At 46.0% G+C, this 16,492-nt stretch overlaps 1 protein-coding gene across 1 annotated transcript in view; it reads left to right on the plus strand.

Moving 5' to 3' along the window:
• Nucleotides 1-16,492, plus strand: part of BPHL (biphenyl hydrolase like) — a 173,747-nt gene that overhangs the window by 96,720 nt on the left and 60,535 nt on the right. The window contains exon 4 of the mRNA XM_077267644.1: nucleotides 10,159-10,312. Within this exon, the coding sequence (XP_077123759.1) occupies nucleotides 10,159-10,312 (154 nt within the window). The remainder of the gene's footprint in view (nucleotides 1-10,158; nucleotides 10,313-16,492) is intronic.

Below are 16,492 nucleotides of genomic sequence, written 5' to 3' on the forward strand. Positions count from 1 at the left end.
AGGCCAGCCATAAACCTGTCACTTGCGCAATTTACAATAAGATCTGGAAGAAGTTTTGTCTGGAATGTGGTAGTTCTTTCATAGACTCTTCCCAGCCGGTCATCCCAAAGATCCTGGATTTTCTCCAGGCAGGATATAATAAAGGGTTAAAGCCAAGCACGCTGATGGTGCAGATAGCGGCCCTGATTATTTTCTTCGATTCTCCCATGGTAGCACGTTTTTCTAGAGCCATCCAGAGATTAAGGCCCACGATAAGGAAATCGGTTCATCCGTGGGATTTGAATCTAGTCCTCAACGCCCTATGTAGGCCCCCTTATGAGCCAATAGAAAATATTAACATGGCGAAGCTCACGCTCAGGACAGTCTTTTTAGTGGCCATCATTTCAGCTAAAAGACTGGGAGAGATTCAGGCTCTTTCAGTGCAGAACCCTTATATTCAGATCTTTGATGACTGCATAGTTCTAAGACTTAACCCCATTTTTTTGCCAAAAGTGGTTTCTTCTCAGAACTTAAATCAGGAAATAATACTTCCCTCCTTCTGTCAGGCTCAAAAAAAACCTTAAAGATAAATTCTTCCACTCTTTGGATGTTAGGCTGGCAGTTATTCATTATCTGGAAGCCACTCGTGAGTGGAGACAGGACACTAATCTGTTTGTACAGTATGAGGAAAAAAATAAAAGGAAAAAAGCATCAAAATCTTCTTTAGCTAGATGGATAACAACCACCATCTCCTTAGCCGAGAAATTGCCCGTTCCCGAGGGCCTCAGGACTAGTGTTGAGCGATACCGTCCGATACTTGAAAGTATCGGTATCGGAAAGTATCGGCCGATACCGGCAAAGTATCGGATCCAATCCGATACCGATACCCGATACCAATACAAGTCAATGGGACTCAAGTATCGGACGGTATTCCTGATGGTTCCCAGGGTCTGAAGGAGAGGAAACTCTCCTTCAGGCCCTGGGAACCATATTAATGTGTAAAATAAAGAATTAAAATAAAAAATATCGCTATACTCACCTGTCCGACGCAGCCGGGACCTCAGCGAGGGAACCGGCAGCGTTGTTTGTTTAAAATTCGCGCTTTTACTTGGTTACGTGAAGTCCCGGCTTGTGATTGGTCAGGGCGGCCATGTTGCCGGGACGCGGACCAATCACAGCAAGCCGTGACGAAATTACGTCACGGCTTGCTGTGATTGGTCCGCGTCCCGGCAACATGGCCGCCATTAACCAATCACAAGCCGTGACGTCACGGGAGGCTGGACATGCGCGTATTTTGAAAAGCGCGCGTGTCCAGCCTCCAGTGACGTCCCGGCTTGTGATTGGTTCATGGCGGCCATGTTGCCGGGACGTCACTGGAGGCTGGACACGCGCGCTTTTCAAAATACGCGCATGTCCAGCCTCCCGTGACGTCCCGGCTTGTGATTGGTTAATGGCGGCCATGTTGCCGGGACGTCACTGGAGGCTGGACACGCGCGCTTTTCAAAATACGCGCATGTCCAGCCTCCCGTGACGTCCCGGCTTGTGATTGGTTAATGGCGGCCATGTTGCCGGGACGTCACTGGAGGCTGGACACGCGCGCTTTTCAAAATACGCGCATGTCCAGCCTCCCGTGACGTCACGGCTTGTGATTGGTTAATGGCGGCCATGTTGCCGGGACGTCACTGGAGGCTGGACACGCGCGCTTTTCAAAATACGCGCATGTCCAGCCTCCCGTGACGTCACGGCTTGTGATTGGTTAATGGCGGCCATGTTGCCGGGACGCGGACCAATCACAGCAAGCCGTGACGTAATTTCGTCACGGCTTGCTGTGATTGGTCCGCGTCCCGGCAACATGGCCGCCCTGACCAATCACAAGCCGGGACTTCACGTAACCAAGTAAAAGCGCGAAATTTAAACAAACAACGCTGCCGGTTCCCTCGCTGAGGTCCCGGCTGCGTCGGACAGGTGAGTATAGCGATATTTTTTATTTTAATTCTCTTTTTTACACATTATTACATTAATGTTGTTGCGATACCCGATACCCGATACCACAAAAGTATCGGATCTCGGTATCGGAAATTCCGATACAGCAAGTATCGGCCGATACCCGATACTTGCAGTATCGGAATGCTCAACACTACTCAGGACCCATTCCACCAGAGCGGTAGCAACATCATGGGCCGAAAGGGCAGGGGCTTCGGTAGATCAGATTTGTAGAGCAGCTACATGGTCTGGCTAAAACACATTTTGTAGGCATTACAAGCTAGATACGTTGGCAGGTAGCCAGATGGTGTTTGGCCAGAATGTTCTACAGGCAGCAGTTCCACCCTAGAGATAGAGTACTTTGGTATTCTCCATAGTGCTGTCAGGAGGGATGTCCTGGAAAATGGGGATTAGACCTACCGGTAACATTGTTTCCAGGAGTCCATCCTGACACCACTGGTAATTCCCTCCCTTAAATTTTGTATTGGTGATGATTAAATTGTACAGAATTTCAATAAATAAGAATGGCATCCATCTTGGTGTGGTACTTGGAAGATCACTGGTGGGTATGGGCGGGGAGGGGTATTTTATCCTCTTGTGTATTTCCTGTCCCTATAAGGATGGAAGGACAACCTCCATGGTGCTGTCAGGATGGATTCCTGGAAACAATATTACCGAGAGAGGTCTAATCCCCGTATTTTATCACTAAAATGATGTTTTAGCCCCAAGTTTTAAATTTTTCTAAGGGCTAGTAGGATGAAATGGACATTAGTTTGTTCTAAAAATTTCTCCTGAGTGCACAAATACCCTACATGTCATTGCGAAATACTTTTCAGGCACAGTGCAAAGCTCCGAAGGGAAGTATGGTTGCATTATAGTGCAAATTTTACTGTTATGGTTTTGCACTTGGTGAGCCCCTGAGATGCCAGAACAGCAAAAACCCCTTCCCCATAATTAACCCTATTAAAAATGCCTTAAACATTCTCTCTCTCTCTCATTATTCTGGCATTTGCAAATATTAATAATTATGGTAATCCTAATTGACTAAAACGGGAAATGTTTATTCTGATTTCATTTCAAATATTGAGAAAAACATGCATATGTGTCTTTTTATATAGTGTATGGAATGAATATATCTACTATATATTTGTCTAAGGGTCACTTCCGTCTGTTCTTCTGCCTGTCTGTCTGCCTGTCACGGATATTCATTGGTCATGGCCTCTGTCTGTTATGGAAATCCAAGTCGCTGATTGGTCGCGGCAAAACAGCCACGACCAATCAGTGACGGGCACAGTCCGGCGGCAAAATGGCCGCTCCTTCCTCCCCGCAGTAAGTGCCTGCTCCATAATCCCCTCCAGTCAGTGCTCACACAGGGTTAATGGCAGCGCTAATGGACCGCGCTATGCCACGGTGTAACGCACTCCGTTAACGCAGCTATTAATCCTGTGTGACCGACTTAATAGTAAAAAGATCTAATGTTACAAATAATAATAATAATAATAATAATAATAATAATAAAAAAAGGTTATTCTCACCTTCCGACGTCGCAGCTGTCCTCGGCAGTGCAAGCGGCAGGTTCAGATGCCAAGGATGCTATGCGAGAAGGACCTGCCATGACGTCACGGTCATGTGACCGCGACGTCATCACAGGTCCTGCACTCATTCCAACCCTGGGACCGGAAGCTGCCCCGTGCACCGCACACAGGCGCCAGGACTTCAAGGGACCTTCGGAAGGTGAGTATATGTTTATTTTTTATTTTAAGTCAATTTTTTTTTAACAGGGATATGATGCCGACATTGCTATATACTACATGGACTGTGCAATATACTATGTGGCTGTGCAATATACTATGTGGGCTGGGCAATATATTACGTGGGCTGTGCAATATACTACGTGGCTGTGCAATATACTACGTGGGCTGGGCAATATACTATGTGGGCTGTGCAATATACTACATGGGCTGTGCAATATACTGTGTGGACTGTGCAATATACTGCTTGGGCTGTGCTGTATACTACGTGGGCTGTGCTATATACTGTGTGGGCTGTGCTATATACTGCGTGGGCTGTGCTATATACTGCATGTGCTGTGATATATACTACGTGGGCTGTGCTATATACTACGTGGGCTGTGCAATATACTATGTGGGCTGTGCAATATACTGCGTGGCTGTGCAATATACTACGTGGGCTGGGCAATATACTATGTGGGCTGTGCAATATACTACAAGGGCTGTGCAATATACTGCGTGGGCTGTGCAATATACTGCATGGGCTGTGCTATATACTGTGTGGGCTGTGCTATATACTGCGTGGGCTGTACTATATACTACGTGGGCTGTGCAATATACTACGTGGGCTGTGCAATATACTACGTGGGCTGTGCAATATACTACATGGCTTGTGCAATATACTACGTGGCCTGTGCAATATACTATGTGGGCTGTGCAATATACTATGTGGGCTGTACAATACACTACGTGGCTGTGCTATATACTACGTGGGCTGTGTTATACACTATGTGGGCTGTGTTATACACTACGTGGCCTGTGTTATACACTATGTGGCCTGTGTTATACACTACGTGGCTTGTGTTATATACTGCATGTATGGGCTGTTATATACTACATGGCTGTGTTATATGCTATGTTGGCTGCTATACACTCCGTGGGCTGTGCTATATACTACGTGGCTGTGCTATATACTCCTTGGTCTGTGCTATATACTTCGTGGGCTGTGCTATATACTACGTGGCTGTGCTATATACTACGTGGCTGTGCTATATACTATGTGGGCTGTGTTATATACTATGTGGCTGTGCTATATACTCCGTGGGCTGTGCTATATACTCCGCTGTGCTATATACTACGTGGCTGAGCAATTTACTACGTGGCTGTGCTATTTACTACGTGGGCTGTTATATACTACGTGGCTGTGCTATATACTACGTGGCCGGCCGCGAACAATCAGCGACAGGTGCAGTCCGGCCACGAATTGGCGCGGGATTTGAACCACGCTTCGCTAATTGGTCGCGGCCGGCCGAATCCTGTGTATTCAATGTATTATTCTAAAATTTTCATAAATAAACTACATACATATTCCAGAATACCTGATGCGTTAGAATCGGGCTACCATCTAGTATATATTTATATATATACTAGACTGTGGCCCGATTCTAAAGCATCGGGTATTCTAGAATATGCATGTCCCCGTAGTATGTGATTCGCGGCAGACTGTGCCCGTCGCTGATTGGTCGAGGCAACCTTTATGACATCATCGTCGCCATGGCAACCATTATGACATCTACGTCGATACTGTGCCCGTCGCTGATTGGTCGAGGCCTGGCGGCCTCGACCAATCAGAGAGGCGGGATTTCCATTATGACATCATCGTCGCCATGCTGTGCCCGTCTCTGATTGGTCGAGGCCCGGCGGCCTCGACCAATCAGAGAGGCGGGATTTCCAGGACAGACAGACAGACAGACAGACAGACGGAAAAATCCTTAGACAATTATATATATATATATATATATATATATATATATATATATATATATATATATATTCCACCAAATATTGATTTCTGAACTCTTCCTGAGTTAAAACATGAGTATTGTTGTTTCTAAATGAATAAGAACTTGTTTTCTTTGCATTATTTGAGGTCTGAAAGCACTGTTTCTTTTTTATTATTTTGATGATTTTTCATTTGCTGCAAAAAAATAAAAAAAATTTAGCTTTGAATTTCGGAGACATATTGTCAGTAGTTTATAGAATAAAACAGCAATGTACAATGTACATTTTACGCAAAAATATACCTGAAAAATCAGAGAAACTGAAAATGTTGAAGTGGTCTCTTAATTTGGGCCAGAGATGTATATGCACTGCTCAAAAAATACAGGGAACGCTTAAACAACAGAACATAACTCCAAGTAAATCAAACTTCTGTGAAATCAAACTGTCCACTTAGGAAGCAACCCTGACTGACAATCAATTTCACATGCTGTTGTGCAAATGGAATAGACAACAGATGGAAATTATTGGCAATTATCAAGACACCCTCAATAAAGGAGTGGTTCTGCAGGTGGGGACCACAGACCACATCTCAGTACCAATGCTTTCTGGCTGATGTTTTGGTCACTTTTGAATGTTGGTTGTGCTTTTACACTTGTGGTAGCATGAGACGGACTCTACAACCCACACAAGTGGCTCAGGTAGTGCAGCTCATCCAGGATGGCACATCAATGCGAGCTGTGGCAAGAAGGTTTGTTGTGTTTGTCAGCGTAGTGTCCAGAGGCTGGAGGTGCTACCAGGAGACAGGCCAGTACACCAGGAGACGTGGAGGGGGCTGTAGGAGGACAGCAACCCAGCAGCAGGACCGTTACCTCCACCTTTGTGCAAGGAGGAACATGAGGAGCACTGCCAGAGCCCTGCAAAATGACCTCCAGCAGGCCACAAATGTGCATGTTTCTACACAGTTAGAAAACGATTCCATAAGGATGGTCTGAGTGCCGACGTCCACAGATGGGGGTTGTGCTCACAGCTGAACACCGTGCAGGACACTTGGCATTTGCCACAGATTGGGAAATTCGCCACTGGTGCCCTTTGCTCTTCACAGATGAAAGCAGGTTCACACTGAACACATGTGACAGATGTGACAGAGTCTGGAGATGCCGTGGAGAGCGATCTGCCTGCAAAATCCTTCAGCATGACCGGTTTGGCAGTAGGTCAGTAATGGTGTGGGGTGGCATTTCTGTGGAGGGCCGCACAGCCCACAATGTGCTCGCGAGAGGTAGCCTGAGTGCCATTAGGTACCGAGATGAGATCCTCAGACCCCTTGTGAGACCATATGCTGGTGTGGTTGGTCCTGGGTTCCTCCTAATGCAGGACAATGCCAGACCTCATGTGGCTGGAGTGTGTCAGAAGTTCCTGCAAGATGAAGGCATTGAAGTTATGGACTGGCCCGCCCGTTCCCCAGACCAGAATCCGATTGAGCGCATCTGGGACATCATGTCTCGCTCCATCCACCAACGTCACGTTGCACCACAGATTGTCCAGGAGTTGGCGGATGCTTTAGTCCAGGTCTAGGAGGAGATCCCTCAGGAGACCATCCGCCTCCTCATCAGGAGCATGCCCAGGCATTGTACAGTAGGGAGGTCATAAAGGCACGTGGAGGCCACACACAATACTGAGCATCTTTTCCTTATCATGAAGCATTTCCACTGAAGTTGGATCAGTCTGTAATTTGATCTTCCACTTTGATTTTGAGTATCATTCCAAATCCAGACCTCCATGGGATATTCATTTTTATTTACATTGATAATTGTTATGTTTTATTGTTCTGAACACATTCTACTATGCAATGAATACAAATTTGCAACTGGAATATTTAATTCAGAGATATCTAGGATGTGGTATTTTAGTGTTCCCTTTATTTTTTTTAGCAGTGTGTATATATATATATATATATATATATATATATATATAAGTGAAAAATTGGAACAGCATCAGATACTACCTTAAGGGCTGTCCCGCACGTCCAGATAATTCCGGTACCGGAATAAATCGGTACTGGAGTTATCCGTGTCCGTATGCCTGGGAACTCACGTAGGCCATACGTGCGGCACACGTGTGCCGCCCGTATAGCGAGTGGGTACCACACGGAGCGTGTGGTACCCACGCGTGTGGTACCCTGCATCGCGGATTCATATGTTCCCTGCAGCAGCGTTTGCTGCAGAGAAAATATGAAGAATAGTGTTTAAAATAAAGATCTATGTGTCCGCCGCCCCCCCACCCCCTGTGCGCCCCCCCCCCCGCTGTTCAGAAAATACTTACCCGCCTCCCTCGCTGCTTCCTGGTCTGGCCGCGGCTTCTAGTGTATGCGGTCACGTGGGGCCGATCATTTACAGTCATGAATATGTGGCTCCACCTCCCATAGGGGCGGAGCCGACTATTCATGATTGTAAATGATCGGCCCCACGTGACTGCATACAGTGGAAGCCGCGGCCAGACCAGGAAGGAGCAACAGCCAACGTGGGAGCGGGTGAGTATTTTCAGGACAGCGGGGGGGCACACAGGGGGTGGGGGGGCGGCGGAGACATAGATCTTTATTTTAAACACTATTATTCATATTTTCTCTGCAGCAAACGCTGCTGCAGGGAACATATGAATCGCGGCTTCAGCACCATGTGGGGGGGACAGCGCTTACTGTAGCGCTGTCTCCTGCACGCATACGGACCCCAGACGGAGAACGTCCGTGTGAGGTGCGTGTTTTACACGGACCCATTGACTCTATTGGGTCCGTGTAATCCGTGCGCTCCCACGAACACTGATATGTCTCCGTGTTTGGCACACGGAGACACGGTCCGCAAAAAATCAATGACATCTGAACAGATGCATTGATTTTTATGGGTCTACGTGTGTCAGTGTCTCCGGTACGTGAGGAAACTGTCACCTCACGTACCGGAGCCACTGACGTGTGAAACCGGCCTAATAATGCGCAAAGTTTCCCCAACCAATATTCAAATGGCTCTTAGAAATAAAGATAAAAAAAGGAAAACAGCACAAAAAAATGAAAAAAAGTGGTCTTTATTGCCCAAACGGCGTGGCTATATATATATATATATATATATATATAATATTTTTATTTTTTTTTAAGAATATTTCCTTTGAAAATGATGTGTAAATGACATAGATCAATTCTCTATGTAAAAGTTCATGTTAAAATCGCATTGCAGCTGGATAGCAATCACACTGCTTTCGGATATAAATCAGATGCTAGCTGTGGAAAATCGGATTGTACTCGCATAAAAAATGCATGGCATTCGCATGACACTTGCATTACACTCGTCCGACTTTGCAGATGGCCAGGCAAGCAATAGGACAGATGGGATGTGCTGCACTTCCTGTTCAGAGGTGCTTGGTCAGCACAGAAGCAGGTAGGAGGTGCAGGGAATAACTGTCAGACCGCTAGCTTTGGTCTAGGCCCTTTTGGCTGAAAGATGGCCATTGTGAAGCCTGAACTCGGTCCTGGTCCCAGAATAAATCAGCAAGCAGGTGACTCTTATTGTGCAGGTGTATTTGGCTGCAGCTGAGGTGGATCAAGAGTGCCAGGCATATTTCTAGAAAGGCAGATTTAAAGGGGGTATCTGGGACTTTACAAAAAACAGAATGTACCTAAGCACTAACAGGCAAGTAATTGCAGCGTACCTGCCTGTTGTGCACAGTGCAGTTCTTCCCAGGTACAGAGTGGTCACAAACTGTTCCTGCTGGGGATTCAGTTGCCTCTGCTGAGGCGGCGGGGCAGGACTTCTGACGTCTTTCTGACTGACAGCCGGCTCCCCCTGTTAGGCAGCGATGATCAGGCTGTCAATCAGAATGACGCCGGAAGTCCTTCCCCATCTAGAGAGCGGAGTGGAAAAGAAGCCTCCGCGCTGTAGACGTAACGTCAGCAGAGCCTTCTGAATCCCTGGCAGGAGCGGTCTATGACCACTCTGTGCTGGGCAAAAACTGCACCGGACACAACAGGCAGGTAAGTAGCAGCTAAATTCATATTTAGTAAAGAGAAAGCCAGCTTACCTAGTACTTGAAGTCCAGCTTGCACAGAACCAGGTGTAGCAACTACCTGCCTGTTAGTGCTTAGGGTATAGTTTTTTGTATAGTCCTGGATATACCCTTTAATGTGTTCTGTAGGCATGAATGTGGCCGGGACCGAGCAGGCAGTGTTGCAGTGAGTATTATGCACTAGAACTCCAGGGCAATGAAATATTTGGCTCTGGTGGAAGACCAGAGTTTCTGATGTAGTTATCTCTCGTTTCCAGATGGTTTGAGCAAGAGAAGGAATATAACTGTATTAATCAATCATCCATCTAGAGCTCTTGTAATAAATGGCCATGTAAGATGCAACTCCCCCAAAAGTCCCTGTGACTTGTTTTTAACGTCGTTCACTCAGTCTGCAAAAAAACATAGCCATATGAATAGTCCCACAGACTATAATGGGTACCAGTACTATTTGTGAAAGAAAAAAAAGATTGAACTTAAATGTGAAAACCTTTCTGAGGTCTAACTCTTTTTACCCCAGAAAGTAGTGCGCCAAAACAGTAGAGCATTATTGTAAGTTTAGGTGTATCTTTGTTTCTTTATGCTGCATGAGATTAATTGTAAAGATATGAAAAATGACCTAAATTGTAACTTTTCGCAGGCTTTGAATTTCAAAAAATTTTCCTTGCTTGGATGGAGTGCTGGCGGTGTAACTGCACTGATTGCAGCTGGGTCTTACCCATCGCTTATCAATAAGCTTGTGATCTGGGGAGCCCCTTCTTATGTTACTGAAGAGGATGTCGCTCTTTATAATGGTAAGAAGATTCAGCTGCCATAAAATGCACTCACTAAATGTTGTTGCATTGCTATAATTACTGGGGAAAACTGGGAGCTCTTTAAGGCAATGCAAATTGTGACATTAATGCTAGCAGTATTTCCCCATAAAAAACATAGTTAAAATTGTTATTACTCTTCCTTCTTCATGCTGGTACACATGCTACATCTGTCTGACAGCTAATGGGTCAAGTGTCTGGATCCTATTAATTGTAGTTGGACCCATGCATGAGTTATGTTAGGTGTCAGATGCTTACCCTGGCACCAGAGCCGGACTGGGACTAAAATTCAGCCCTGGCATTTGAAGTTACACAGGCCCACTTGTCACATGGTGACTTTATAATATGTTTGTACACTTGTAGGCAGGGCCGGTTTTAGGCAAAGTGGGGCCCTAGGCAAAGTTTAAAATGGGGCCCCAAATGCTAACATATTGCACATCACACAAAAGCATTTCGGTTGTATTTACAAGCGCTGAGTTCAGGCCGCTAAATGAGTTTGATCGACAATACTGAAGTTGTTCAACACTTGTTTCCTGGCCTCTTTCCACCGTCTGAGAAAGAATGATGGGACAGAACGATCACTAACAGATCACTAACCGATCCCCATACAGTATAATGTTATCAGCAGCACATCTACAGTTTACAGCGGCGATGTGCTGCTGAGAACAATGACTTTTGTTCCGGCAAAAACAATCTGAATATGCAGCATTTTACTTGTTTAGTAAAATACACCCCATAGTCCTCCATATATTATAATGTGCTCCACAGTCCTCCATATAGTATAATACACTCCCTATAGTCCTCCATATATTAAAATACACTGCTCAGTCCTCCACATAGTATAATACACTCCTCATAGTCCTCCATATAGCATAATACACTCCTCATAGTGCTCCATATAGTATAATGCACCGCCATAGTCATCCATGTAGTACAATTCACTTCCCATAGTATAATGCACCCCATAGTTCTTCATATAGTATAACGTATTCCCCATAGTCCTCGATACAGTATAATGCAGCCCACATATAGTATAATGTAGCCACCACCCTACAGAATATAATGCGGCAACCACAGAGTATAATGCAGCCACCCCACAGAGTATAATGCAGCCACCCCACAGAGTATAATGTAACCCCATAGAATATAATACAGCCCACCTCCCCATAATATATAATGTAGCCCCCCATAGAATATAATGCAGCCCCCCATAGTATATAACACAACCTCCCCCATAAAATATAATATACCCCCACAATAGTATATACCACAGCCACATAGTACATAACATGGCCTCCCCATAGAAGATAATATACTCCCCATAGTACAGAGCAAAGCCCGCATAGTATATAGCATAGTAGGTAACACAGCCCACACAGCAGTATACAGCACAGCCCACACAGTAGTATATACAGCACAGCCCACACAGTAGTATATACAGCACAGCCCACACAGTAGTATATACAGCACAGCCCGCACACTAGTATATACAGCACAGCCCGCACAGTGGTATATACAGCACAGCCCGCACAGTGGTATATACAGCACAGCCCGCACAGTAGTATATCCAGCACAGCCCGCACAGTGGTATATCCAGCACAGTGGTATATACAGCACAGCCCGCACAGTGGTATATCCAGCACAGCCCGCATAGTGGTATATCCAGCACAGTGGTATATCCAGCACAGCCCGCACCGTGGTATATACAGCACAGCCTGCACAGTGGTATATACAGCACAGCCCGCAGTGGTATATACAGCACAGCCTGCACAGTGGTATATACAGCACAGCCCGCAGTGGTATATACAGCACAGCCCGCACAGTGGTATATCCAGCACAGCCCACACAGTAGTATATACAGCACAGCCCACACAGTAGTATATACAGCACAGCCCGCACACTAGTATATACAGCACAGCCCGCACAGTGGTTTATACAGCACAGCCCGCACAGTGGTATATACAGCACAGCCCGCACAGTAGTATATCCAGCACAGCCCGCACAGTGGTATATCCAGCACAGTGGTATATACAGCACAGCCCGCACAGTGGTATATCCAGCACAGCCCGCACAGTGGTATATCCAGCACAGCCCGCATAGTGGTATATCCAGCACAGTGGTATATCCAGCACAGCCCGCACCGTGGTATATCCAGCACAGCCCGCACAGTGGTATATACAGCACAGCCTGCACAGTGGTATATACAGCACAGCCCGCAGTGGTATATACAGCACAGCCTGCACAGTGGTATATACAGCACAGCCCGCAGTGGTATACACAGCACAGCCCGCTGTTGTGAAATTGGATTTTGGGCTCCCCCGGTGGCCACTGGTGGAATTGAACTGGTGTGCATCATCCTCTCTGTTCACCTGTTTCCATCAGGATGTGGGAGTCGCTATTTAGCCTTGCTCCTCTGTCACTTCCATGCCGGTCAACATTGTAATCAGAAGCCTTTCTGTGCATGTTCCTGCTGCTAGACAACTCCCAGCTAAGTTGGACTTAGTCCTTGTTTGTTTTTGCATTTTGTTCCAGTTCACAGCTGTAGTTTCGTTTCTGTGTCTGGAAAGCTCTTGTGATCTGAAATTGCCACTCTGATGTTATGAGTTAATACTAGAGTCTTAAAGTAATTTCAGGATGGTATTTTGATAGGGTTTTCAGCTGACCATGAAAGTGCCCTTTCTGTCTTCCTGCTATCTAGTAAGCGGACCTCAATTTTGCTAAACCTATTTTCATACTACGTTTGTCATTTCATCTAAAATCACCGCCAATATTTGTGGGGGCCTCTGTCTGCCTTTCGGGGAAATTTCTCTAGAGGTGAGCCAGGACTATATTTTCCTCTGCCAGGATTAGTTAGTCCTCCGGCCGGCGCTGGGCGTCTAGGGATAAACGCAGGCTACGCTACCCGGCTACTGTTAGTTGTGCGGCAGGTTTAGTTCATGGTCAGTTTAGTTTCCATCCTTCCAAGAGCTAGTTCGTATGTTTGCTGGGCTATGTTCTCTTGCCATTGAGAACCATAACAGTTTGACCGGCCTAAAAGGGTTAAATTAATTGACAGAGTAAGGAGAGAAAAGAGAAGTCTGCTGAAGATTTTTTTTTTTTTTTTTTCTCAGTTCTGAGTGTGCTTGTAATTGAATCTCTTGCAAGTCTGCCTATATTGCAGCCTTTCTCTCTCTCTCTCTCCTTCTAATCCTGGAATGGCTCTGTGTTCACCTGTTTAAAATGGATATTCAGAGTTTAGCTGCAGGTTTGAATAATCTCACCAGGAAAGTTCAAAACTTACAAGATTTGGTTGTTCATGTTCCTATATCTGAACCTAGAATTCCTTTGCCTGAATTTTTCTCGGGGAATAGATCTTGCTTTCAAAATTTCAAAAATAATTGCAAGTTGTTTTTGTCCCTGAAATCTCGCTCTGCTGGAGATCCTGCTCAGCAGGTCAGGATTGTGATTTCTTTGCTCCGGGGCGACCCTCAGGATTGGGCTTTTGCATTGGCTCCAGGGGATCCTGCGTTGCTCAATGTGGATGCGTTTTTTCTGGCCTTGGGGTTGCTTTATGAGGAACCTCAGTTAGAACTTCAGGCGGAAAAGGCCTTGATGTCCCTATCTCAGGGGCAAGACGAAGCTGAAATATACTGCCAGAAATTCCGTAAATGGGCTGTGCTTACTCAGTGGAATGAGTGCGCCCTGGCGGCGAATTTCAGAGAGGGTCTCTCTGATGCCATTAAGGATGTTATGGTGGGGTTCCCTGTGCCTGCGGGTCTGAATGAGTCCATGACAATGGCTATCCAGATCGATAGGCGTCTGCGGGAGCGCAAACCTGTGCACCATTTGGCGGTGTCTACTGAGAAGACGCCAGAGAATATGCAATGTGATAGAATTCTGTCCAGAAGTGAACGGCAGAATTTTAGACGAAAAAATGGGTTGTGCTTCTATTGCGGTGATTCAACTCATGTTATATCAGCATGCTCTAAGCGTACTAAGAAGCTTGATAAGTCTGTTTCAATTGGCACTTTACAGTCTAAGTTTATTCTATCTGTGACCCTGATTTGTTCTTTATCATCTATTACCGCGGATGCCTATGTCGACTCTGGCGCCGCTTTGAGTCTTATGGATTGGTCCTTTGCCAAACGCTGTGGGTATGATTTGGAGCCTCTTGAAACTCCTATACCCCTGAAGGGGATTGACTCCACCCCATTGGCTAGCAATAAACCACAATACTGGACACAAGTAACTATGCGGATTAATCCGGATCACCAGGAGATTATTCGCTTTCTTGTGCTGTATAACCTACATGATGTGTTGGTGCTTGGATTGCCATGGCTGCAATCTCATAACCCAGTCCTTGACTGGAAAGCTATGTCTGTGTTAAGCTGGGGATGTAAGGGGACGCATGGGGACGTACCTGTGGTTTCCATTTCATCATCTATTCCCTCTGAGATTCCTGAATTCTTGACTGAATATCGTGACGTTTTTGAAGAACCTAAGCTTGGTTCATTACCTCCGCACCGGGAGTGCGATTGTGCCATAGATTTGATTCCGGGTAGTAAATACCCTAAGGGTCGTTTATTTAATCTGTCTGTGCCTGAACATGCTGCTATGCGAGAATATATAAAGGAGTCCTTGGAAAAGGGACATATTCGTCCTTCGTCATCTCCCTTAGGAGCCGGTTTTTTCTTTGTGGCTAAGAAAGATGGCTCTTTGAGGCCGTGCATTGATTATCGGCTTTTGAATAAAATCACGGTTAAATATCAATATCCGTTGCCACTGCTGACTGATTTGTTTGCTCGCATAAAGGGGGCCAAGTGGTTCTCTAAGATAGATCTTCGTGGGGCGTATAATTTGGTGCGAATTAAGCAGGGGGATGAGTGGAAAACCGCATTTAATACGCCCGAGGGCCACTTTGAGTATTTGGTGATGCCTTTTGGTCTTTCAAATGCCCCTTCAGTCTTTCAGTCCTTTATGCATGACATTTTCCGTGATTATTTGGATAAATTTATGATTGTGTATCTGGATGATATTTTGATTTTTTCGGATGACTGGGACTCTCATGTCCAGCAGGTCAGGAGGGTTTTTCAGGTTTTGCGGTCTAATTCCTTGTGTGTGAAGGGTTCTAAGTGCGTTTTTGGGGTTCAAAAGATTTCCTTTTTGGGATATATTTTTTCCCCCTCTTCCATCGAGATGGATCCTGTCAAGGTTCAGGCTATTTGTGATTGGACGCAACCCTCTTCTCTTAAGAGTCTTCAGAAATTTTTGGGCTTTGCTAACTTTTATCGTCGATTTATTGCTGGTTTTTCTGATGTTGTTAAACCATTGACTGATTTGACTAAGAAGGGTGCTGATGTTGCTGATTGGTCCCCTGCTGCTGTGGAGGCCTTTCGGGAGCTTAAGCGCCGCTTTTCTTCCGCCCCTGTGTTGCGTCAGCCTGATGTTGCTCTTCCTTTTCAGGTTGAGGTCGACGCTTCTGAAATCGGAGCTGGGGCGGTTTTGTCGCAGAGAAGTTCCGATTGCTCCGTGATGAGACCTTGTGCTTTTTTCTCGCGTAAATTTTCGCCCGCCGAGCGGAATTATGATATTGGGAATCGGGAGCTTTTGGCCATGAAGTGGGCTTTTGAGGAGTGGCGTCATTGGCTTGAGGGGGCTAGACATCAGGTGGTGGTATTGACTGACCACAAAAATCTAATTTATCTTGAGTCCGCCAGACGCCTGAATCCTAGACAGGCGCGCTGGTCGTTGTTTTTCTCTCGGTTTAATTTTGTGGTGTCCTACCTGCCGGGTTCTAAGAATGTTAAGGCGGATGCCCTTTCTAGGAGTTTTGAGCCTGACTCCCCTGGTAATTCTGAACCTACAGGTATCCTTAAGGATGGAGTGATACTGTCTGCCGTTTCTCCAGACCTGCGGCGGGCCTTGCAGGAGTTTCAGGCGGATAGACCTGATCGTTGCCCACCTGGTAGACTGTTTGTTCCTGATGATTGGACCAGTAAAGTCATTTCTGAGGTTCATTCTTCTGCGTTGGCAGGTCATCCTGGAATCTTTGGTACCAGGGATTTGGTGGCAAGGTCCTTCTGGTGGCCTTCCCTGTCTCGAGATGTGCGAGGCTTCGTGCAGTCTTGTGACGTTTGTGCTCGGGCCAAGCCTTGTTGTTCTCGGGCTAGTGGATTGTTGTTG

This window comes from Ranitomeya variabilis, chromosome 6, assembly GCF_051348905.1.
Source record: "Ranitomeya variabilis isolate aRanVar5 chromosome 6, aRanVar5.hap1, whole genome shotgun sequence".
Taxonomy (NCBI): domain Eukaryota; kingdom Metazoa; phylum Chordata; class Amphibia; order Anura; family Dendrobatidae; genus Ranitomeya; species Ranitomeya variabilis.